Genomic DNA, 27,016 nt, shown 5'->3' with positions numbered 1-27,016 from the left:
AGCTATTCTAGAACTTTTGCTCTTTCATATAAATTTCAGAATAAGCTTGTCTATAGCTACAAAAACATCTTGCTGTGATTTTTAAAGACTTTTTTTTATTGTAGTAAGATATAACATAAAATCACTTGAACCATTTTTAAGTGTACAAATCAGTGGCAATAATTACATTCACAATTTTGTGCAACCAATATCACTACCTACTTCCAAAGCTTTTTCATCACCCCAAAGGGAAACTCTTTAATAACCATGAAGCAGTAATTCCCTATTTCCCGCTCCCCCTAGCTGCTGGCAACATCCAATCCACTTTCTGTCTCTAAGAATCTGTGTACTCTAGATATTTCATGTTAAGTGGAATCATTCAATATTTGTCCTCTTGCAACTAGCTTATTTCACTTAGCATGTTTTCAAGGTTCACTTGTGTTGTCGCATGTATCAGAATTTCATTCCTTTTTAATGCTGAATAACATTTTATTTTATACACACACACACACACACACACACACATACACATACATACATACATACATACATACCACATTTTGTTTATCCATTCATCCACTGATAGATATTTGGGTTGTTTCCACATTTTGGTTACTGTGAATAATGCTATCAACATTGGAATACAACAAAGGGTTTCATGAACACAGATGCTGCGAGGATTAGAGGACAGCATCAACAAGTTATCAACATATTTAACCAGAGCAACTAGGCAAAAGAAAGAAATAAAGGGCATCCAAACTGAAAGGAGGAAGTCAAAGTGTCCCTATTTGCAGCTGATATAATCTTATATACAGAAAACCCTAAAAGCTCCACCAAACTAAGAACTGACAAACTCAGTAAAGTTGCAGGATACAAAATCAACACACAAAAGTCGGAATCATTTCTATACAGGAGCAACGAACTAGCAAAAGAAGAAATCAAGAAAGCAATCCCATTCTCGATAGATTTTTAAAAAACTTCCAAAAACAACTGTAGGAATAAATTTAACCAAGGAGGTGAAAGCCCTCTTTACAAGGAAAACTATAAAACACTGATGTAAGAAATTGAAGAGGTCACAAAAAAATGGAAAGAGACACCACGTTTGTGGACTGAAATAATTAATACTGTGAAAAAAACCATACTACCAAAAGCTACCTACAGATTCAATGTAATCTCTACACCAATGACATTCTTCACAGAAATAGAAAAAACAATCCTAAAATTTGTATGGAACCACAGAAGACCTCAAATAGCCAAAGCATTTCTTTTTTTTTCTTTTTTCTTTCTTTTTTTTTTTTTTGAGACAGTCTCGCTTTGTTTGCCCAGGGTAGAATGTAGTGGCATAATCTTGGCTCACTGCAGCCTCCTCCTCCCGGGTTCAAGAGATTCTCCTGACCCAGCCTCCCAAGTAGCTGGGATTACAGGCACCCACCACTGCACATGGCTAATTTTTGTATTTTTATTAGAGACAGGGTTTTGCCATGTTGGCCAGGCTGGTCTCAAACTCCTGACCTCAGGTGATCCACCAGCCTCGGCCTCCCAAAGTGCTGGGATTATAGGCATGAACTGCTGTACTCAGCCAACCAAAGCATTTCTGAGCAAAAAGAACAAAACTGGAGGCATCATATCACCTTACTTCAAAATATGCTACAAAGCTATAGTACCCACAACAGCATGATACCAGCATAAAAACAGATACACAGACCAGTGGAACAAAATAAAGAACTCAGAAATAAATCCACATATTCACAGCCAACTGGTTTTCAGTAATGGAGTCAAGAATATTCAGTGGGGGAAAGGACAGGTTCTTCAATAAATGGTGCTGGGAAAACTGGATATCCATGTGCAGAAAAATAACACTAGGCCCCTCTCTCTCACCACATACAAAAATCAAATTTAAATGGATTAAAGGCTTAAGTATAAGACCTAAAACCATAAAACTACTACAAGAAAATATTGGGAAAATCCTTCAGGACATTGGTCTGGGCAAAGATGCTTTGTGTAAGATGTCGAAATCACAGGCAACAAAAGCAAAAATCGACAAATGGGATTATATCAAGCCAAAAAGCTCTACAAAGCAAAGGAAACAAGAGAGTGAAGAGACAACTTATAGAATGAGAGAAAATATGTGGAAACTATCCATCCAACAAGGGATTTATAACCAGAATATACCAGCAATTCAAACAACTCAATAGGAAAAAAACTTGATTTAAAAATGGGCAAATGATCTGAATAGAGATTTGTTCAAAGAAGACATACAAATGGCCAACAGGCATATGAAAAAAATCTCAACATCAGTAACCATCAGGCAAATGCAAATCAAAACCATAATGAGAAATCATCTCATCCCAGTTAAAATGGCTATTATTAAAAAGACAAAATAACAGATGCTGGCGAGAATACAGAGAAAGACGATACTAGTTCACTGCTGGCGGGAATGTAAATTATTTAGTACAGCCACTATGGAAGACAGTATGAAGACTGCTCATAATAGATCCACCACATGATCCAGCAATCCTGCTGCTGGGTATATATCCAAAAGAAAGAAAATCAGTATACTGAAGAGATACTGCATGCTCTAAATGTTTATCACAGCACTATTCACAAGAGTGAAGACATGGAATCAACCTACGTGTCCATCAACAAATGAATGGACAAATAAAATGTTGTATATATTATACAATGAAATATTATTCAGTCACAAAAAGAGTGGAATCCTGTCCTTTGCAGCAACATGAATGGAACTGGAGGTCATTATGTTAAGTGAAACAAGCCAGGCACAGAAAGATAGATATGTTTTCTCACTCAGATGTGGGAGCTAAAAAAACTGATCTCATGGAGGTAGAGTGCAGAATGGTGGTTACCAGCTAGCTGCTGGGGGGCTGGGGAGATAGAGGTTAATGAGTATAAAAATAGAGTTACAAGGAATAAGTTCTAGTGTTCAATGGCACAATAGTCATTATGACTATAGTTAGCAATAACTTATTCATTATTTCAAAATAGCTAGAAGATGTGAAATGTACTCAACACAAAGAAATGATAAATGTTTGAGGTGATGGATATCCTAATTACTCTTATTTGATCATTATACATTGTATGCATGTATCAAAATATCTCATGTACCTCATAAATACGTACAATTATGTATCAATTTAAAAAGTAAAATTAAAAATACATTTAAAAACATGATATAAAAACCTAGAAAAAATATTAAAAAGTGAATCAAATAAAGAGGAAATTCAAAATATCCTATAACTATTAAAGAAGCTGAATCAGCAGCTAAAAAGTATCTCCACAAATAAGACACTAGGATCAAATGATTTTACAGGAGAGAGCTACCAAGTACTTGAGGTTCAGTTAACTCTAATCTTACATCTCCAGAGATGAGAAAGAGTGAAAACTCCTCAAATTATAATTATTAAAGGTTAGTTTAACATGATATCAAAACCGTAACAAGGACAGGAAGGGAAAATTATCAGACATTCTTACTCATGAAATAGATACAAAATTCTAACCAAAATATTAGCAAACTGAATCCAACAACGTGTAAAGTAAGGAAATAATACGTCATGCTCAAGTTGGGTTTATCCCAGGAATGCAAATGATCATCAGGCCCTAGCTTGTACAACAGGGTGATGGTGGTGCTGCTTACAGAGAAAGGAAGCATGGAAGTCTGGGGCTAAGATCACAAGAAGGAATATGCACCGAACGCGGGGAGCTTTGACTACCCAGGTAGGGCTGTCCAGGCAACAACTGCCAGTGCTGGTCTGGAGACAGCACTGAGAATCACCAGAATAGATGTGGCACCACAAGTCCCACATGCAGGAAACAGAGTGAAGAGAGAAAAGGACCAGGTCTGAATCCTAGACAAGCCCAGTGTTTAAGGAAGAGGAAGAGGATTCCCTAAAAAGACTGGCCAGAAAACGAGGGAAAGAAAAATCCAGGAAGACAAGAAAGATGATGATTCAAAGCCATGCAATGAGAGAAAAAGGGGACTGAAAAATTCCATCACTGGGGCCCACTATGACAGGACAGTTTCAGGATGTGGTGAGGGAAGAGGCCAGACCATTGTGAGCAGATGTGTGACGAGACAAGAGAAAACAGGAATAAGAAGCGTGGCTGATGCTTACAAGACTGGCTGATGAGGGACACAGGGAGTATGCGAGGGCAAAGGGAGAAGCCGATGAGAGGATTAACAAATCTTAGACCATGGAGACAGGAAAAAGGAGAGAGGGTGGTGAGAAAAACTACAACATAGTTTTTGTCCTCCATATTTCCAGAATGGAAAGATCAACTGTTCTTCAGTCACAGTCCCAAGGCGTCCTAATTGATGAGTGATAACTTGCTTTTTTGTTATTGTTAATTTTTAAGTTCAGGGGTACACGTGCAGGATGTATAGTTTTGTTACATAGGTGACGTGTGCCATAGTGGTTTGCTACACACATCATCTCATCACCTAGGTATTAAGCCCAGCATCCACTAGCTATTCTTCCTGATGCTCTCCTTCCTCCCCATCACTCTCCAATAGGCCCCAGTGTGTGTTGTTCCCCACCATGTGTCCATGTGTTCTCGGCTCCCACTTATGAGTGAGAACATGTGGTACCTGGTTTTCTGTTCCTGCATTAGTTTGCTGAGGATAATGGCCTCCAGCTCCATCCATGTCCCTGCAAAGGACATGATCTCATTCCTTTTTATGGGTGCATGGTATTCCATGGTGTATATGTACCACATTTTCTTTATCCAGTCTATCACTGATGGGCATTTAGGTTGATTCCATGTCTTTGCTACTGTGAATAGTGCTGCAATGAACATACATGTGCATGTATCTTTGTTACAGAATGATTTATATTCTTTTGGATATACACCCAGTAATGGGATGGCTGGGTCAAATGGTATTTCTGCCTCTAGGTCTTTGAGGAATTGCCAGACTGTCTTCCACAATGGTTGAACTAATTTACACTCCCACCAACAGTGTAAAAGCGTTCCTGTTTCTCCACAGCCTTGCCAGCATCTGTTCTTTTTTGACTTTTTAATAACAGACATTCTGACTGGTGTGAGATGGTATCTCACTGTGGTTCTGATTTGCATTTCTCTAATGATCAGTGATGTTGAACTTTTTTCATATGTTTGTGATGACTTGCTTCTGAGGTTAATTATGCTTCTGAACGTTGGCAAACGGCAACAGCCTCCGTCCAGTGACCATGCTTCCATGGCTAAAGGTGAACCAGTCCTTGAAAGCCCACCTATCCCTAACCTCCACATTCACCTAAATGAAGAAGGTAAGAAGCAGAACGTATTGAGGAAAGGCCCCAGGGGACATGAGTATAAAAAGTTAAAATGGGGCCATGGGTCTCAGACAAGAGGGAGTACACTGGCCCCCTGGGAACAGAGGAAAGGAGCAGGCTGACAACAAGACACTGCAGCAGCCGCACAGCCCCTTACAACTACCCTTCAGGTCACATGCACAGAGAACTGGAGACTTGGAAAGGCTGTATGATTTGTATAGGAGCCAGGAATCAATCTACCTCTGTCTGACTAGAAGGCTGATGTTCTTCAACATAGTCTTCCCATTTGTCCTCCTTTAAACTTTGATAGCATTTCTGGGATCATCTCATGTCACTTTCCACACTCTGGCTTTCAGTTGTTATATGTGGGTTTGTTTCACTTTCATCCACCTTACTCTAGAATTGAAGTTCTTTGTGTAGCCCTACAGGCTTTCACATGGCAAATGCTCACTGAAGAAGTGAATACGTTTATAATGACCAAATCTGTTACATGCCAACTTGCTTTCAACAGTGCTTTTGCGAATGTCTTTCATGAGTGATACAGTCCATCCCCACTCCAATCTTCTGTGCAGCATGCATGTGCTCAGCACTCCTCTGCCCTACACATTACAAAGGCAAAGCCACATTGCACATCTCATTTACCACAAGCTCCAAATTAGTAAATTTAGTCTTACTAAAGAGATTTCACCACCTTTGCAGGTATGAGACCAAAAGCCTCTTCTTACCTGAATTTTGATGGGCCAGGTGAAATTACTGACATAAACAAAGAAAGTGATATTTGGGTGGTTGCGAAAATCAAACTTCTCATTAGAGAAACTATCTTTGTACTCCTTAATGTTGGTTTTTGAAACAACAGGCATCTCTTCTCCAGCCTGGGTTCCAGCTGTTAAAAGAAAAACATGAAAGAGAAGAGACATTTTTTGGGGGGCTAGGGGGAGAACAGAATCTGGCCTCATTAATAATAAGGACAATAGTATTTATCAAACATTTCCTGTGTTTCAGTAATAGCCTTTAAGAGCTCAATCTCATTTAATCCTCACAGCTGCCCTATTATTATCTTCATTTACAGACTGGGAAATTGAGGTTCACAGAAATTAAGTAACTTCCCTCAAGTCACACAGCCAACAAGAAATGGAGATAAGATTTAAAGCTGGGAAGGCTGATATACAAGCCTATGCCCCTAACCAAAATGGTTTTACTGGCCGGGTGCGGTGGCTCACATCTGTAATCCCAGCACTTTGGGAGACTGAGGCGGGTGGATCACCTGAGGTCGGGAGTTTGAGAGCAGCCTAACAAACATGGAGAAACCCCGTCTCTACTAAAAATACAAAATTAGCCAGGCGTGGTGGCGCATGCCTGTAATCCCAGCTACTCAGCAGGCTGAGGCAGGAGAATCGCTTGAACCCGGGAGGCAGAGGTTGCAGTGAGCCAAGATTGCGCCATTGCACTCCAGCCTAGGCAACAAGAGCGAAATTCCGTCTCAAAAAAAAAAAGAAAGAAAAATGGTTTTACCAGGAATCCATGTAACTCCCTTCCACCCTTGCCCCACTCCCAAACAGGTGACACACATGATCATGAAAATACAGATACCACTAGAATCCTATTAACAAGCACTGGCATTCACTTTGCCCACACCACTTCAATTCCTTTGCATTTCCCCTTTACACCTCCTTGGCAATGCGCCAGACTCGCATGCCAGTAATGCTGATGTACCGCTCACTGCCTAACCCACAGTAGCAGGGAGGAGGGGCTCAAGGGGTCACTCAGTCCTCCCTTCTACCGCCAGCTACCACAGTATTTAAGTCCCCCTAATCTGGTATAACTCCATCCTATTCCCAGAGAGTCCTTCAATGTTCCACATTCTCCCTTAGCCAGGAATTCAAGTGCCGATAAAGATTAATGAAATGGACTTTTTTCCATGTCTGAGTTAGACCCTGTGACTAGAGCCCACATTATCACGTCTTCATTGAGACACTCATGGCAAATCTTTTTTTTTTTTTTTTTTTTTTGAGATGGAATTTCGCTTTTGTTGCCCAGGCTGGAGTGCAATGATGCAATCTTGGGTCACTGCAACCTCCGCCTCCCAGGTTCAAGCAATTCTCCTGCCTCAGCCTCCCAAGTAGCTGGGATTACAGGCATGCCCCACCACACCCAGCTAATTTTGTATTTTTAGTAGGGACGGGATTTCACCATGTTGGTCAGGCTGGTCTTGAACTCCTGACCTCAGGTAATCCACCTGCCCCAGCCTCCAAAGTGCTAGGATTACAGGCATGAGCCACCGCCCGGCTCATTGCAAATCTTTCACATGCCTGGAGATGTTGCCTTTCTCCAAATACTCTGATAATTCAGACTTTTTCTTAAAAGTCTCTCCTCATTGAGAGTTTCTGAACTTTTCTCAAATTCTACACAATGTTTTAAGATGATAAACATAAGTGGCATGCACAAGGCAATATTCTTATTTTGCATCAATCTCATTGGTTTGTGTTTTTGATTAAAAAAGAAACCCAGTATTGTAATAGTAATAATGATAAAATATAGTTACCATTTACCACATTTCAAGCACTATCTTGAGTACTTCATTTATTATCTCATTTAATTCTCACATCACTCTACTTGGGAAGGTGTTTTTTTATTTATTTTTTGAGATGGAGTTTCACTCTGTCACCCAAGCTGGAGTGTAGTGGCGTGATCTCAGCTCACAGCAACCTCTACCTTCAAGGTTCAAGCGATTCTCCTACCTCAGCCTCCTGAGTAGCTGGGATTACAGGCATGTGCCTCCACGCCTGGCTGATTTTTTGTATTTTTAGTAGAGACGGGGTTTCACCATGTTGGCCAGGCTGGTCTCAAAACTCTTGACCTTAGGTCAAGAGATCTGCCCACCTTGGCTTCCCACAGTGGGATTACAGGCATGAGCTATCACGCCCTGCCAGGACGGTGTTTTTACTATCCTACTTTATACATGAGGAAACTGGCTCAGAAACCTTAAGTAACTTGCCTAACAGCACGGTGCAAGTAAATTTAATGGACAAATTTCAAACCTATATCTACTTGTTGAGTTATCAAGTTAAGTAGTGATTATCCTTTTTTCTTTCTTTTTTTTTTTTTTAAAGAGATGGGATCTTGCTCTGTTTGCCCACACTGGAGTACAACGGTGTGATCATGGCTCAGTGCAACCTCCAACCCCTGGGCTCAAGTGATCCTCTCATCTCAGCCTCCTGAGTAGTTGGCATTACAGGTATGAGTCACTACACCTGGTTTTTTTTGTTTTGTTTTTTTTTTTTTGTAGACAGGGTCTCACTATGTTGCCCAGGCTGGTCTTAAACTCCTGAGCTCAAGCAATCCTCCTGCCTCAGTCTCCCAAAGTGTTGAGATTAAAGGCATGAGCCACAGCACTCGGCCTTCATCCTTTATTTCTTTAGATTTTCTATACAGTAGATCTTCAGTGAATCACAGTAAGGCAGACAGCAAGAGCTGTGCTTTTAGAGCTTGATGTAATTCCCAAGTTACATTTCTCTGCACCTACTAAAATCTCATTTTATTTAAAATGTTTTCATTTATTGAAACGAATCATTTGAATTTTTCACTTCCGAAGCACGGATGTAGACAATGATGGTAGTGCCAGTGGCCACAGCAAGAACAGAAATGGTGGTGGTGGGCTAGGGTAGTAACCACACGCTGAGCCTGACACCACAGCAAGCTCTGGTAGGTATAACCTAATTTAATCTATACAACAATTCTAAGAGGTAAGTATCATTATCCTCACTTTACAGATGAATAAAATAATGCTAAGGTTTAGAGAGGGATTTAGATACTTGCTCAAGGTCTCATAGCTAGTAAGTGGCAAGGGTGGGTTTCAAACCAATCTGTCTCCTGAGCTTGCTTTCTCAATTCCTATATTACATTTCTTAATCTATCACACCTTCATTTGGGGGGTCTTCTCTAGGTATGTCTTTACCTGAGAAACTGGCAGCCCAGGTGATGTTGAGGTTGAAATTCTTGGAGGCATTGATGAACATGTCCAAATCCCTGTTTTGCTGATGAGAGGTACAAATTATTAGAAAATTAATTAAAACAATTTCTAGATTTTAAAATAAAGCAATAAAGTTTACTGCTCTAAACGTTCTTAATCACAAACATTTTATGATGTCTTTAGAGAAACTCACAGAAGAGTTAGCAAAATTTCTAACCAATTTTCCTTAATACAAGCAATATATCCTAATAAAATTTTATTCCCTCCCATTAAAGTATACATAATTTAATGCTTTATCAAATGCCTAACTGCATGAGAAAGTGCCTTTTAAAAAGACCCCTATCAGAGCACAATGATTTGCATCTTCTGACCTGTGTTGGGGAATCACCCTCCTAAGGATTCTCTGGGCAGCTGTTTTCAAATGTCTGAAGTTCACTCCTACCAATAAAACACTTGATCAAGTGCCCAAAATTATATTTATTTATAACTGAAACCCATATAATTCTAAACTCATAGATTATATACAGTGTAAAACTTCTCCAAAACTGGAAACAGCCTTTAAAAAAGGCATATAGAGCTGAAATGTACTTAATTTAAAAAATAATTTTATTATATTCATGATTTGAAAAATATTTTTCTCTTACTAAAAATATTATTTCAAGAGAAATATGATGGAGTATGGCTTCTTAGTTTTGAAAACCTTGTCTACCACTTAGAGATATAGCAGTTCACAGGGCTAATCTAACTTAATTTATTTTGATCCTTGGTCTTAATGACTAATAAAGATATTGCTGAGGAATCTGTTAAGCCAATGGAGGAAGTGTACTGTTGGTGATGTTAGGTAAATTATAACATTAATAATTAGTCAAACTGAAATTTGACTAGTACATCTCTTAACTGGGGTCAAACAATTATTTTTGCAAACTAATCAATGTTATATTTTTATCTTTTACAGATGCATCCGACTGTACTGAAATTATTCATTTTTAAAAGATCTTGAGAGGTTAGAATAAGATTTTTAAGGGTGTTGTTTTGATCATTTTAATAGCACAAAATCACAACAATGGAAACATTTCCAAACAGCTGTTTTTAAAATGTGATCATTAAACCAGAAGTTTCTCTCACAAAGCATTTACCTTCTCATTTACTGATAAGACCTCACCTTCATCTTGAAAGGACAGCTCAAGTGTTTACTTATTTGTATTTAGTATTTGCTGGCAGCACACAACTAACAATTACAGTCATCCTTTGGTATACGTGGGTCATCGGTTCCAGGACCCCCTGAGCATGCCCAAATCCACACATACTCCAGTCCGCAGTCCGTCCATAGAACCCTTGCATATGAAAAGTCCACCCTCCGTATACTCAGGTTTCACATCTTGCAAATACTGTATTTTCATTACATGCTTGGTTGAAAAAAGTCTGCGTATAAGTGGATCCTCACAGTTTTAACCTGTATTGCTCAAGGGTCAACTATATGTCTTTCCACAGAAAGAATCAATAAACTTAAAATCCTTGTGCTTTTATAGAAGACAGAACATATGCATTTGGATAACTCTAGTAAGTATTCTGTCGTAAGATAAACTGGGAAATCCAGAAAGGTCCAAATACTTTCATGGTTGCTTCCCACCTGGTTAAGAAGTATTACAAAGATTCTACTATATTTATTTTTTTAATGACATTAATGGCATCAAGTACATCCTGAAAGATTTTGAGCACTTCAAACGCTTGCTTATGAGGCAGTGAATACATTTCATATATGGTACTTTTGTTACAATCTTATTCTAAAATCGTTAAGAAAAAAATTCCAGTCAATACAGCCACTCAAATGATATATTAATACCTATAGTTTTTCCATAAAATAATTCATTTAAAGTAATTTATTATTTTTACTTAAAAAGCAATTTACTTTTGAGAATGTATCTTTTCTAGTACATTTTTTCTTAATTTTATCTTTGAAATAGAATATTAAAAACAAATCCTATTTTCATTTACTTGTATAGTAAACATACCACACTATAGACTTTGTTCTACTTTTAAAATTAAATTTAGCAATGTTTATAGATAACATTTGTTAACAAAGCAATATACTTTGGCTTACTGCCATATTGTTTTCCATGTATTATTTGTCACATTTATTGTTAATGGAATTTTGTAATGGTAAATGGCTTTGTGTATGTTCATGAGAAGTAAGAAATCTCCAAGGAAGTTCCTAAATAATTTACCATTATGTTTAGCAAAATTTCTTTAAATACTGAAGTGGGTACTGCATGACTTTATATTTCATTGAAGAAACTGTACAGGTGCATCTTCGTGTTCTGTATGTTTCAGTTTTAAATGTCATGCAGTGTGGCCTTCCTTCTACCACTAGGTAATACCTTAAGGCAGGTTGGGCTTCATCGTTAACGACAGCAGATAAAAAATCCACATTTTACATACATATTTTAACAATTTAAATTATTCCTGGCTAACTTCTTAATGGACCCAACTAAGCCTTTGCTGTTTTGCCTCCTAATGAGGCTAAGAACTCACTCTAGGAGCAGAAGTGTCCCCTCCCTTGCTGTCTGATTGGGGCTGCATCACTGGCATTTCAATCAGCAGTGTCTTTAAGCCTCTGGTCACTCTTGAGAGAGTAAACCCAGGCTCTGCTATCTGCCCTCTGATGGTGGAGTCCCCTTTCTGTATGAGGCCGTGATGGGCTGGCTGACAGGCAGAGTAAGTATGCGTGGAATCAATGTCAGTCTGTGTCTAAGATCCTGGTAAATCTTATTAACATCACTTTTGCCTTTTATGTGGAAAGGAGATAACGTAGATTCTAACATTTCTTTCCTATACCTCTAGAGATCATCTCGTGTACTCCAGTCTGAAGAGCACTGTTAAGGCAGTACGTCCATCCATAATGACCAAGAAAAAGATCCATACAAATTCAAAACAAAATAGGAAGACTTTAAAAAATCTTACTTCGTCAGGAGTAGCCACAAAATTGATAGCTGTGTAATAGCGGTCATCTTCCTGGGATAGACTAAAGGTGAACTGATAGTCAATAAGAAGAGTATCTATGGAAAGAAAGAAATGCATATTTAAAAACTAAACACACACAAAATAGAACAGGTCTTTAGAGATACAGGCTGCTTTTCTTATAAATTAAGTAACGAGGAAAGCACTTTAACTCAGCTGTACCCAGGTTCCTCAAAGAAAATCAAGTCTGTGGGCAGTATCATTTTATTTGGGTTAACCCATCAAACCGCTTTAAAGAAATGACCAGTTGTCCAGTTTCAGCATAATATCAAGTAACATCCATAATTATCTGAAAAGGCTATTAAAAGGGCTATACCCTTTTCCAACTGCATGCCTGGTAAGGCCAGGTTTTTTTTCATGTGTTTAACCAAAAAGATGTACTGCAACAGACTGAATGCAGAAGCAGACATGAGATTACCACTGTCTTCTACAAAGCCATGGCATTAGCGCTGGATTCTAATCACTTTAGGGCTGTATCTGACTGTGGTTTTAGTATCTCCATTCCAAATAACGAATGATGTTAAGTTGTTTTTAATGTGCTTATTGGCCACTGTAATATCTTCTTTCATGAAATGTCTTTTCAAATCTTTGCCTGTTTTTAACTGGAATTGTCATCTTATTCAGTTGTTAAGAGTTCCTCATGTATTCTGGATATAAACTCTTTATCAAATATATGATGATGTGTCAGTATTTTCTCTAGTCTGTGGCTTTTTATGTTTTGGATGGTTTTTTCCTACAAGTTTTAAATTTTTATACAGTTTCATTAGTCTACTTTTTATTTATGAATTATGCTTTTAGAATCATATCTAACAACTTTTCCCCACCCAAGGTCAAGATGCTTTTCTCTTGTTTTCTTTTAGAAGTTTTATATATATATATATGAAGTCATATTCACAGGTTCCAAGTGGACATGAATTTTGAAGGGACGTTATTCAACCCAGTACAGCAGGTATATAATTACAATGGATATGCCATAACATTAACTCCTTTTTTCTGGTCCCGTACTCTGGTCTACCATGTGGATTCTCCCATAAGGAGAAAACACATTTACCCATAAAAACATGGTCACCTTGTCAGACTCACCTTTCACCTCAACGTGGTTAACACAAATCAGTTCCAGACAGAATGACAAAAACTTCAACCATATTGTAAGAATTCTGTTTTTGATCTATATCCTAAAACACGAAATATGATGACCCCAACTAGGTAATGGCAAATAAAGTAAAGTTTTAAGAGAACATAAATGTGGAAAGACAAAGATGCATGCCTCTCTACTCTCTCCTGCTATCTACTATGGACACATTAACGTTAACCCCAAACACAATTAAAACAGCTTAAAACAGTGCTCCTATATGTAGTAAACTTAACAGAATGTAAACATATCAAGTCTGGGAACACTTCATTGGTGGCTGCTATAGTCTTATAGCACTTACTATTCTCAAACCAGTTTAAACAATGAAGTTTTACTGAACTACTTTGCTTCTAGAAATAAGAATTGCAAAACCACTTACAATAACATGTTCCTTTGAGAGGGTTTCCTTGGTATCGATTTTCTACCTCACATCTGGGGGGGGAAAAAGACTATTTTATACTCCTATTTAAAACAGAAACTGAATTCATTTTAAAACCAAACAGATCCTTTTATATAAAGTACAGATAGTCTGGAGCCATTATAATTGCATCCTTCACCATAACTCAGCTCAGGTAGTCTAGGAAGAGCACGCATGAGCGCTTCAATACTGACTGCTCAGCGGTTCACACACCAACTATATGAGGACAATTGACAAGCATTTGCCAAAGCAATGAGAGAAATCCAAATGTAATAAACCTATTTACTATAATGAAAAACATTTTCAATTTTGTGTGGACTACATATTCTTCTAAAAGTGCAGTCAAAACATTTTTCAAATACTAATTTCTCACTTCTTTCCTATGTTCCCTGGATAAACTAATTCTCTCTTTAAACACAAGTGAGAGAAGACTAAATACCAAGAATCACTGTTTTTTTAAACCCTGGAACAAGTGTTCACCAGTTTGTAGAAAAAAAATATGTTCTACTCAGAAAACAATTTCCCCATACAGATCATCTATAAACATCAGCAAAACCCAGCCTCCCACTTCATGAAGCATTTAGGTAAACACAACAGCTATGCACGAAGAGGAAAGGGTGGGAAGCAGGTAACGGCCTTTCCCAGGCAGGTATGCTGTGTCCCTTTAGCCAGGGTGATGAGCAGCACCTGCCTACATCTGTGATCTCGAAGGAACTTGAAAGTCTTACTTGATGCCACCTCATGTCTTTGTTGCATCAGCTAACTGAGGGTAAGAGTGATTAATTTTGCTCGATGACATTTTTCTGTTTAAGGGAATGAGGACCTAAAAGTTAAATTTAACGTTGGATTAGACTTTTCTTCACATATTGGCTTTAGGGCAACATGAAACTAGTAAACATATATGCAGATATAAACTAAAAAGTAGACAGACCAAACCCTGCTGAGTAGCACCAGCAATGATGTCTCAATCACTGGTGGCATTATTACTACTATTATTTAAGAAATAATGATGTTTACAATGATTAATCAGCTCAGTGTTTTGACACTAAACACTTTTAAGTTTTTTCTTGAGAATGAGTAAATGCGGATACATGCATTTTATGAGGTTTCCCAGTGAGACAGCCCGGTATACATTGATTGAGGAACTATCCTTCCTGTTTCAACTTACCAGGACACCAAAAACAATTACTGCTAGTCCCACTACTGACAGATGGGGGGAACAGTGATTTGCCTCAAGAGCACCTTGCTCAGTGGAGGCAGGGCCAGGTCTGAAATCTTAAACGTGCCTGATGCTGCTGCACCTGCATCCTCATGGATGGGGACTTCAAACCCTCTCCAGGAAGATGCCTGACATGCTTCAACAAAGAAAATGCTAGAGTAATGGGAAATGTTAAAGGTAAGAGGATCATTTCCACAATCAGACAACCAAACGCCAAATAAATGCCATCACCAAAACACCAGCTCTTCCATCTCTACTCTTTGGGAAAGAGTATAATCTCTTGACATGACAAAAATCAAGTAGTTGCTGAAGTTAAAATGACTACTCCAAATGGACAACCCAGGAAATGTCAGTATCATTCAAACAAAAATGTGAATTCAAGAGCCATTAAGGAATTGCTGCTAACTCAACGACCTCCTCATTTTGGGGATTGACCTGTCTGAAATAGAATGGGCAAAATTTCAAACTAATCAACCCAGGGATCCCTCAGAGCCCACAGCAACAAGACACAGGGAAGTGGGTGGCTCTCAGGGTGGGGTTCAGGCAGCTGCACAGCCTCTTGGTCCTCCCTGGTGGTCCAGGGAGTATGGTACTCACAGCTGGCACTCGTCCCCCTTGACGCCCTTGGTGGTGCAGAAGCACTTGCCCGTGTTGGTGTTGCACAGAGACGCGTGCCCGTTGCACTTGCATGCTGCAGAGAAGAAAAAGGAACAGAGGTCACAACTGGCTTAAAAAATTCTGACTATTGGAGACTTTTTCCAAAACAAGCAATTTTATCTGAATTGAGTTCAGTAGGAAAGACAGATTAAAGTAAGAGCATTCAATGGGTAAGATTCATGATTTTTCAGCTAATAATAATAATGTATAGGTAACATTAAAGGAACCAAACAAAGGACAGGAGGAAAGTGAATGCTGGTACCCACTGCCTTCTGAAGCAATGACTATTTTGATCTTTTCAATAGACTCTCTTTTTCACTGCTATGATTCTTTCATTCATTCAATAAATATTTGTGAAGCATCTCTAGAATGCCAGGTGCTGGGTGTGGGGACACAGACATAGCCGCTGCCCCTAGGGAGGTGCTCTGGAGGTGACTGTCCTCTGAAGGAGGGCTGGTCTTGGCTGAGGTGCCTTCTCCACGATGGCCACATTTGGAATCACCGCAGGGCTCAGAACCAGGATCCAATGCCAGGGTCAGCGCTTTAGGGGCCCTCAGGACACGCCACCCTTGCTTCACCTTTTCCTTTGCCTTTACAGAAAACAGCTCTTCCCATCTCCCTCATCTGGCCATCTCAACATCTCTCCTTTTATCATCCAACGTAATACAAGCTGTGATAAATATTATACTCCAGCTGAAAAAAGTGAAAGCCTTTTTGGTCAACACCTTTTCACTTTATACCGTTTTGCTGGTGAATAAATGAAAGGCATTCAGCTGGAGAGAGGTATGCTTTAAAAATAAATCCTTTGGAATCACCCAGAGAAAACTATAAAACAGAATAGTGCAGAGATTAACAGAATGGATGCTGAAGTCAGAATCATGAGTGTCTGACGCTTGGCTCTGTTGAGACTGGGGGAAGGTGTGTAATGTATAGTGAAAAGCAAAGGCCTTACGTCCATCTGCCTGGGTTTGAATTCAGCATCCTCTACTTGGCTCTTCTGTCACTCTGGGAATGCTAGTTAACCTTTCTGAGTTTCAGCTTCCTTGTCCATATGATGGGGATAACAACAGTACCTATCTCACAGGGGTGTTTGTGATGATATGTATATGATGTCTCAAACACAGTAAGCATTCAAGAAATCATGGCTACTATCGTTACCTAAGGACTATACAATTTTAAGAAGAAAACATCAAAGACTTGGTACCATTTGCAGTATTCTATAAACACCACGCTTTCTACCGTGGATTAGGACTCTGAAAAATAAGGCAAATTGTACTCAGGCCCTGTAGGTCTCACAGAGGAAAATGTGATGCTTCTAGATAGCAGCTGCTGATGTGGGTGTGATGGCATCTGGAAGCACAACCAGCCAAGTAATTAAGCTCAGCACAGACTGGACGTGGTTCTTAGCTTGGTCACATCTCACTGTGAGACCCTGGGCAGTTTACTTGATCTCGGGGATAATAAAAGCACCTGTATCTTGAGTGGCTAACAGCACAATGCCTTGTACACTCCACCACTCTGTTAGGTACTCTGGTTACTGTCTAACGGATTAAGTCTATTCACAAAGAGTGGGGAAAACATTTTCACCAAATACCTTTTAATCTGAGCAAGAACTTTTACTTAGGAGTAGTGGGGAATGGCATTAGAAGGGTAATAAGAATTGCCCACATCTACTGAGTATTGACTAAGTACCCTGTGGAACATGTGTCATGTGCTGCTCTGCTTTCATCTTAACAACCACCCTATTATTAGGAGGAAACTGAACCCCAGGGAGAGTAAGGGACACACAGCTAGAACCCTGCCTCTCTCCTGGCTGGTCTTGGATCAGATCAGATTCTGAAGGGCCATGCCAAAGAGTTTGGAGTTGGGATCTGGGGAGTAGGTAGAGATTCCCCTATGTTGTTTACTTTTCCTGCTCAGAACTTTGAAAAGTCTTTCAACTATAGTACTCATTATGTTTTTTGGCTGGAAACTAGAATAAAAAAAGCAGTTCATTAATATCACTTGTCATAATTTTTGTTCTCATAATAAAATGTCCTATTGCTTGCAGGCTTCTATTTGACATAAATGGGGAAACACAGGACTTTTTTTTTTTTTTTTTTTTTTGAGACTGAGTCTCACTCTGTTGCCCAGGCTGGAGTGCAGTGGCGTGATCTTAGCTCACTGCAACCTCCGCCTCCCAGGTTCAAGCAATTCTCATGCCTCAGCCTCCTGAGTGGCTGGGATTACAGGCCCCCGCCACCACACCCAGCTAATTTTTCTATTTTTAGTAGAGATGGGGTTTCACCATGTTGGTCAGGCTGGTCTCAAACTCCTAACCTCAAGTGATCCACCTGCCTTGGCCTCCCAAAGTGCTGGGATTACAGGCGTGAGCCACTACACCCAGCCAACACGGGACTATTTAAACCTTTAAAATACACTATAAGTATTGAGGAGTCTGGTTTCTGGTTAAAAAGCCTGTGTGTGATTTTTCAGGCCTGACCACAAGCAATGACACAGGCTTTACCTGGCAGAGCGTGACCTGTGAGGTGGGCCTAAGTGTGGGGCTCTGAGAGAGGTGCAGTTAAGGACTCAGGTCTACCTCATGGGTCACGCTCCTTCACATGTTTACATTCCTAGCCCTGGAGCCTTCATTCCCAGGCTCCCTATCTGAGGCCTTGGGCTGAGGTCTTCTTCAGGCACCAAGGCCTCCTGATGCGGGGAGGAGGGGGAATTCAGAAGACACTTTCCTAACTCTGACTCCAACCCAGGACTTTCCCAGTCCTAGCCCTTACACCTTGCCCTTCCCACAACCTTAGTGTCCATATACTGCTGGAACCTTTTGTCCGGGCCTCAGTGAGATGAGCCCCAAGACTCCCATGTCTGAGCTGATCCCTCTGACTATTGACCTGTGCCCTGTTCAATGGGAGGAAAGGAAACAGGGGAAGTTGGCACTTTCTCTGGTTTTGGGCCCTTGCTTATACCACTGCAGAATGTGGTCAAAGGCTTGACTCTAACATTTTTGGCTTGTTGCTTTAACCAGCTACACTGAAACCCTGGTTCTTTCTTCCAGCTCAGCTGAGCTTCTGACCAGTATGATTTAATAAGAAATGTGGTATCCAAAACAAAGTGGCTTTTTTCCTCCTAGATATTCAAGTCAAATAGAAGTGCTGTGTTCCACACCGATTTGCCATGAGTAAACCTGACCAATTTGACTTACGCTGACATTTCCCTCCATTGGTGGGATCACCGTAGAAGCCAGATATGCAGGTCTCGCAGTGCTTGCCTGTGGTCAGGTTCTCACACTTCTCACAGATGCTCTGATTGATGCATTTACTGTGGCCGTTGCATTGGCAAGCTGGAAGAAAAAGAGTTTCAAGGGGTCTGTACCATGGAAGAACTGCATGTAGTTAAGTTCAATAAGATTTATCCGCAACTATCTCTGTAGTTAATTTATCTTTGATAAATCACCAAAACTGGCCCACTAAAAACTAATTTGAGAAATAAGATAAAAAATATCAAAGAAGAGCTAGTCCAGGAAAATTGAAAATGTATCACGGCAAGGTGAAAGCCCATAGTGATATTAAAAAATATTTTTTGTTGTTATTCACTAAAAAATAACGTATGCTCATGACAGTATATTTAAAAAATAGAAGGATGGGGAAAGATCATATACAATCCAACCACTCAGAGACCACTGTTCACATTTGATATATTTTCTTCTGGTATTTTTCTATAGCAGAAGAACATAATTTGCACAATTATGTTCATATTAATATTCACCTTTCTTAACTTAGATCACAACTATTTTACCACCTTATTTCATCAATTATAAACAAAACTTCAAATGGTAGAATGATTTTGATGAATCTTAACAGTTATTTAACCATTCCCTTATATTCTAATATTTAGTTTGCTTTACATTTTTCATTATTAGAAAAATAACCATCTTTACGGATAAACATTTCCACAAGTGGGATTACTAAGACTCCTAATGGATATAGGCCTTTACAACTAGAAAGGTATATGAAGCTTGGACCTCTGAGGACTGCTCAGGACAGCTGCACAGGCTGTGCACTGCAGAACTCTCGGGGGGAATAGGATGGGGGAAACATTTACATAGTGCACAACCTGCACTGTAAGCAAAATCTGATTCTTCAGATCTGCCTTGGTTGATCAGTGTGATGCAGTTTTTCACCATCTTGGCAACCTTCCATAGCCTTGTACTTGTTCTGTTTATGCACCTGTTAGTATTTGAGTGTTTGAAAGAAAACTCAGCTGGGTGTGGTGGCTCATGCCTGTAATCCCATCACTTTGGGAGGCCAAGGTGGGTGGATCACCTGAGGTCAGGAGTTCGAGATCAGCCTGGCCAACACGGTGAAACCCTGTCTCTACTAAAAATACAAAAAATTAGCCAGAGGTGGTGGCAGGTGCCTGTAATCCCAGCTACTTGGGAGGCTGAGGCAGGAGAACCGCTTGAACCCGGGAGACAGAGGTTGCAGTGAGCCAAGAAAGCACCATTGCACTCCAGCCTGGGCAACAAGAGTGAAACTCCATCTCAAAAATAAAAGCAAGCAAGCAAGCAAGAATGAAAGAAAACTCAAGGCAATGTGCCACCTATCTTTAGGTGGCCCTACCACCCAAGGCTGGGAGGCACTTGGCACACCCATGAACATGCTAATCGCACCCAGCCACCCAGGTCCATTGCTCCTTCCTTCTTCCAATGAGGGAGATGCACACACCAGTCAACAACAGTCCAAGCGGACCAGAGCTGGAGTGTCCTGAGGCTGGCTTGCTAGCTTTTCCAGGACATCATACCACACTTTCACAACAGCTCGGCACACCCAACCACTGACCAATATTGACAGATCTACACATTTAGTTATTAATACAAATTAACCTTGAGGATTAACCAGTATAAGAAAACTCTCAATCTCCGAATATCACCAGGATAAACACGCACAGCAACAAATCCTGAAGGAAGGGTTAATGCAAGAAATATGAGAGAATGAAAAATACGAATTTTAGTACATTCAATAAGGCTTAAATTATTGCATCCACAACATAAGAGAGCAAGTTCTTAAAAAAAAAACCCTCACAATATTTAGAGCCCTTGCAAAATGTAAAAGAATAATAAAACCAAATTAGACAGAAAAAAAATCGTTAACAGGTTAAACAGGAGACTACATATTGCTAAAGAGCAACCTGCAAGAAAATACTATGAACTGGCTGGGCGTGGTGGCTCACGCCTGTAATCCCAGCACTTTGGGAGGCCAAGGCGGGCAGATCACGAGGTCAAGAGATCGAGACCATCCTGGTCTACATGGTAAAACCCTGTCTCTACTAAAAAACAAAACAAAACAAAACAAAAAATTAGCTAGGAGTGGTGGCATGCGCCTGTAGTCCCAGCTACTTGGGGGGCTGAGGCAGGAGAATCACTTGAACCCTGGAGGCAGAGGTTGCAGTAAGCAGAGATCACGTCACTGCACTTCAGACTGGGTGAAAGAGTGAGACTCTGTCTCAAAAAAAAAAAAAAAAGAAAAAAAAAGAAAATACCATGAACTGTACGTTAACAAATTTGATTACTGAGAATAGACAAATTCCTAGAAAAACAGAGATTACCAAAACTGACTCACTCAGAAAAAGAAAATCTGAATAGATCTATAACAAACAGATTGAACTAATAATTAAAAATTTTCCTGTAAAGAAAAAGGCCAGGCCCATTTGTTTTCACTGGTGAATTCGATCAACATCTGAAGAAGAATTAATGCTAATCCTTGACGAACTCTTCCAGTAAACAGAGGAGGAGGAATACGTTCCAACTTACTCTAGGAGGCCAGTACTACCCTGCTATGAAAGCCAGATAGTAATCACAAAAGAAGAAAACCACAAACTTATATCCCCCTCATGAATGTACACACAAAATCCCCAACTAGCAAATAGAATCCAACAGCAGATTAAAAATATACATCATGATAAAAAAGTATACATCATGACTAAATGGGCTTTATCCCAGGAATGCAAAACTGGTTTAACATTCTTAATTAATGTAATACATAGTATTAATAAAGAACAAAACTTCATGATCATCTAAGTAGACACAGAAAAAGTGTTTGACAAAATCTAGCACTCATTCATTACAAAACCCTCAAAAAACTAGAATGGAAACTTTCTCAACCCAATAAAGGGCATGTATAAAAAAAACTAAACAAATATCATATTTAATAAAGACTGAATTATTTTCCCCTAGAAAAAGGAACAAGACAATGATGTACACTGAAAACTATAAAACAATGCCAAAAGAAAGTAAAGAGGTAAATAAATAGACATTCCAGGTTCATAGGCTAGAAGATTTAACCTTGTTAAGATGGCAAGGGCCAGGCGTGGTGGCTCACACCTGTAATCCCAGAACTTAGGGAGGCAGAGGCAGGAGGATTGCTTTGAGCTCAGGAGTTCAAGACCAGCCTGGGCAACATGGCGAAACCCTGTCTCTAAAAAAATACAAAAATTAGCTGGGTGTTGGTAGCTCATGCCTGTAGTACCAGCTACTCGAGAGGCTGAGGCTGGAGAATCACTTGAGCCTGGGAAAGCGGAGGTTGCAGTGAGCCAAGATAGCACCATTGCGCTCCAGCCTGGGTGACAGAGTGAGACCCTCTCTCAACAAACAAACAAACAAACAAACAAACTGGCAATACACCCCAAATTGGTCAGTAGATTCAATGCAAACCTTATCAAACCAGTTGGCTTTTTGTTGTTGCAGAAAATGGCAAGCTCATCCTAAAATTAATATGAACATGCAAGAAACCCAGAATAGCTATAACAGTCTTGTAAAATAAGAACAAAGGTGGAGGACTTAGCCTTCCCAATTTTAAAACTTATACAAAGCCACAGTAATCAAAACAGTGTAATACTGGCAAAAGGAGAAACATAGGTCAACAGCACAGAAATGAGAGCTTAGAAAAAAGTTCCTAGATTCACAGTCAACTGATTTGCAACAAATGCGCCATGAAAATTCAATGGTTAAAAAAAAAAAAAAGTCTTTTCAACAAATGGTGCAGGGACCACATCCACAGGCAAAAAGAGAGTTTGGACCCCTACCTCACACCATACACAAAAATTAACTCAAAATGGATCAAGGACCTAATGTAACACACAAATCTATGAAACTTTTCAAAGAAAACTTAGGAGCAAATCTATGTGATCCTGGGTTACTTGGGCACTGATTTTCTAGATACAATACCAAAAAGCACATGGAATAAAATAAAACATTGATACATGGAACTTAATCAAAACTGAAAACTTTTGATTTCAAAAGGCATATTAAGAAAGTGAAAAGAAACCCATATAATGGGAGAAAGTATTTGCAAATAATATATCCAATAAGGGACTTCAGAATTCATAAAGAACTCTTACAACTCAATAATAAAAAAGACAACATAACTGAAAAATGGGCAAAGAATTTGAGTAAATATTTCTCCAAAGAAGATATACAAAAGGCTAACTAATGAAGTTGATGTTCAATTTCATTAGTTATCAGGAAAATACAAATCAAAACAAGAGTGAGATGCCATTTCTCATCCACTAGAACAGTTTTCATTAAAAAGATAGTCAGTAACAAGTGTTGGCAACGATGTGGAAAGATATGAACCTTCATATGATGTTGGTGAGAGCATAAAATGGTGCAGCTACTCTAGAAAATCTCATGCCTATTATTCCTCGTTTCCATCCCCAGCCCTAGGAAACCACTAAACAATCTACTTTCTGCCTTTGGACATTTCATATAAATGGCATCATGCAATGCATAATCTTTTGTACCTGGCTTCTTTTACATAGCATGTTTTTTTAGGGTAATTCATGTCAGAAAATAATACTGCAGCTACTCTAGAAAACCTCATGCCTATTATTCCTTGTTTCCACCCCCAGCCCTAGGAAACCACTAAACATCTACTTTCTGCCTTCGGACATTTCATATAAATGGCATCATGCAATGCATAATCTTTTGTACCTGGCTTCTTTTACATAGCATTTTTTTTAGGGTAATCCATGTCAGAAAATAATGCTGCAGCTACTCTAGAAAACCTCATGCCTATTATTCTTCCTTTCCATGCCCAGCCCTAGGAAACCACTAAACATCTACTTTCTGTCTTTGGACATTTCATATAAATGGCATCATGCAATGCATAATCTTTTGCACCTGGCTTCTTTTACGTAGCATGTTTTTTAGGGTAATCCGTGTCAGAAAATATGTCAGTACTTCATTCCTTTTTATTGCCAAATAAGATTACACTGTATGAATATACAACACTTTGTTCATCCATTCGCCAGCTAACAGGTATTTGGCTTGTTTTCACTTTTGCTTATTATGAATAATGTTGCTTTGAGCATGATGCTATGAAGAATGATGCTATAAGCATAAGCATTTATATACAAGTTTTTGGGTAACATACGTTTTCAATTTTCTTGGGTATGTACCTAGGAGTAAAACTGCTGGGCCGTATGATAACTCTATGATTTAACTTTTTGAGGACCTGCCAACCTGCATGAGAGTTCCAATTTCTACATATCCTTGCCAATACTCATTATTACCTGTTTTATTGATTACAGCCATCTCAGTGGGTGTAAAGTGGTATCTCATTGTGGCTTTGACTTGCATTTCTTGGTAATGATGAATAATATTGAGTATCTTTTCGTGTGCTTATTGGCCATTTGTATTTCTTCTCCGGACATATGTCTATTTAAATCCTTTATCCATTTCTTAATTGGGTTGTCTTTCTATTGTTGAGTTTTAAGAGTTATGTGTTCTGGACATTGGATTCTTATTAGATATATACTTTGCAAATATTTTCTCCCATTCTCCGGGTTGTCATTTTACCAGATATATTCGTGATATTCATGAAAAAGCAGAGATTTAAATATTTCGTTAAAAAGTTAACTCCTAGTAGATTAAAAATAGAATTGCAGGTCCCCCATAACTTAGTATGGAAAAAAGGGAACACGGAAAATTTGATCCAGTTTAGTAGACAAAAAATTGGTTCCTGGTGTTAGTTTACATTTTCCTGTTCTATTTCCTTTTCTGAGAATGGCTTCTTTATCTCCAATAACCACTTTTTCTGTTGGGTTCACATTTAGCTTCTTATTTTTTCCCTGGAGGGTAGGAGTTTACATATTCTGGATGATCATCAGTTGTTACATACAGTGCAGGTATTTTCTCCCAGTCTGTCTCTGCCCTTTTAGCTTTGTTTACAGTGGACTTTCCCTTACAAAGTCCTCACAAAGAGCCCTGTTGTCAATGGCACTGTCTGACAGGCTCTTAGAGAAGTTCTTGACTGCTAATCTCTGAGGAGTCTTTGCACCAGCCCAGCCTCTCCCAACTGTTCTAGAAGCCCACAGACACATTGCTGAGTGGTCACTTCAAGTCTGAATCAAAGGCCAATTTCTTAGAATTGGTTTCTTAGGAACCCACCACCACTCTCAGCAGGTCCAGGTCAGGCCTTGGACCAGCTTCTGGTCTATTCCTTCTTGTACCAACCATTAGGAGGAAGGGAAGGGGCTGAGGGCAGGGAGTTACATATACACAACGTAGCTTTCAAGGTTTTATTCTTCATAAATCGGTAGTGAAACACTTGAATTTGGATATGCAAGGCATCTTACCTGGACAGTGAATGAAAGACCAGTTGTATCTGCTGTCCTCTAGACACATGCTGGAATTGAGCAGGGGCTGTGGATAGAAATTTCCTGTAGGGGCTTGCGAAGGCATCTTCACTGGTCCTTTATAGGAACCCTCTATGCATTTCCCTTTGCCAGTATTGCTGGGATCAGTACACCAGCCACAGCCTGGTTGCTCCAAGCAATGACTACAGGTACAGTAGCCTGAACAATTTTCAGCTATTAAAAAAAAAAGTTGCAATTGACTATCACAGGTAGATCTGAATTCACTGTATTTAAATTACATTTTTCTTTAACAGACTATTCAACTGGCTTGAGTCAAAAATATTATTGTCTTGATTATTTAAAAGAGATAATGAATGTAAAGAGCCCAGTATTTTGCCCAATACATAACAGAGATGATCCTTCCCTCCTCTCTCAATCCCAGGATGTTGAAGGCAAAAGGGACCTTAGAGATTATCTATTGGAAAGCATTTACTTTACAAATTAGGAAATTCAGATATGGAGATATTACATGGATTGAGCAATATGACACTGAAGTTGGACAAGTTATTTCTGTACTCTGTGATCTATCCTACATTTATTTACTGTCAATGTGCCTGATTCTGTATGAAGGTTCTCAATAGGCAGCAATGTCTCGATGGCAGTCTCTGGTCAGGTTTGAGCAGAGGTCATGTCCAGTCTTGTTTCTAAAATGTTCAGAGGTTGACAGCACAGCCTCATGGCTGAGTTGTTGCCTATACAGAGGGCATGCATAAGTGCCTAGGGCTCCCTTTTTCACTTACGGGGGCAGGTGCTCATCGTATACCATTCCATACACTGGCCGAAAGGGAAGGAGGCCACGTAGGCATTGGAGTCCACACACTGCTTCATGTTGCTGCACCACATGCACTCAGAGCTGCCGCTGGTGCAATCTCCACATGCTGTCCTCAAGGCACATGGTGTCCGGCACTGCTTAGCACTGTGGTTTGCTGGGAATGAAACCCAAGAGAGACACTTAGAGCTCCCACCATGTCCGCTAAGGTCAAAGACTTTTCTTTCTTTCTTTTCTTTTTTTTTTTTTTTTGAGACAGAGTCTCACTCTGTCTCCAGGCTAGAGTGCAGTGGCACAATCTCAGCTCACTGCAACCTCCGCCTCCCCAGTTCAAGTGATTCTCCTGCCTCAGCCTCCCAAGTAGCTGGGACTACAGGGGTGCGCCATCACGTCTGGCTAATTTTTTGTATTTTTAGTAGAGATGGGGTTTCACTATGTTAGCCAGGATGGTCTTGATATCTTGACCTTGTGATCCACCCGTCTTGGCCTCCTAAAGTGCTGGGATTACAGGCGTGAGCCACTGTGCCCAGCCAAGACTTTTCAAATGTGGGTGATGACCCATTAATGTGCCATGAAATCAATTAAACGAGAGAAAATAGAAAACAATAAAAGTCATCAAGTACTGTTTAGTCAAGTGTATTTACACACTTGTGGAAAAAATAAATTTTCTTTTCAAAGAGCATTAAGGACAAAGATGAGGAAACAGTGAATCTTTCCATAAAAGTAGGGCTGTAAGCCCCTTAGAATTTGGGGACCCAGGATGAACTTTAGGGGTTTTACAATCCCCTTGAATATGTAAAATCTCATGTTTGCAATTTTGGAGGGAAGAAGGTCCACGGCATTCATTAAGTTCAACAAAGGATTCAGAATTCCGAAAGG

General features: G+C 39.5%; 1 protein-coding gene across 3 annotated transcripts in view; it reads right to left on the bottom strand.

Annotated features, from left to right (window-relative positions):
- ATRN (attractin) overlaps positions 1-27,016 on the bottom strand; it is a 176,658-nt gene that overhangs the window by 41,221 nt on the left and 108,421 nt on the right. For all 3 annotated transcript variants that reach the window (XM_031004868.3, XM_031004870.3, XM_031004871.3), the window contains exons 17-24: positions 26,109-26,294; positions 25,309-25,542; positions 18,878-19,015; positions 15,619-15,712; positions 13,764-13,816; positions 12,196-12,290; positions 9,220-9,298; positions 5,990-6,147 (exon numbers count right to left, since the gene is read on the bottom strand). In XM_031004868.3, coding sequence (XP_030860728.2) covers positions 5,990-6,147; positions 9,220-9,298; positions 12,196-12,290; positions 13,764-13,816; positions 15,619-15,712; positions 18,878-19,015; positions 25,309-25,542; positions 26,109-26,294 — 1,037 coding nt within the window. The remainder of the gene's footprint in view (positions 1-5,989; positions 6,148-9,219; positions 9,299-12,195; positions 12,291-13,763; positions 13,817-15,618; positions 15,713-18,877; positions 19,016-25,308; positions 25,543-26,108; positions 26,295-27,016) is intronic.

This window comes from Gorilla gorilla, chromosome 21 (genome assembly GCF_029281585.2).
Source record: "Gorilla gorilla gorilla isolate KB3781 chromosome 21, NHGRI_mGorGor1-v2.1_pri, whole genome shotgun sequence".
In the NCBI taxonomy this organism is placed as follows: domain Eukaryota; kingdom Metazoa; phylum Chordata; class Mammalia; order Primates; family Hominidae; genus Gorilla; species Gorilla gorilla.
This window is presented reverse-complemented; position numbering and strand designations above follow the sequence as displayed.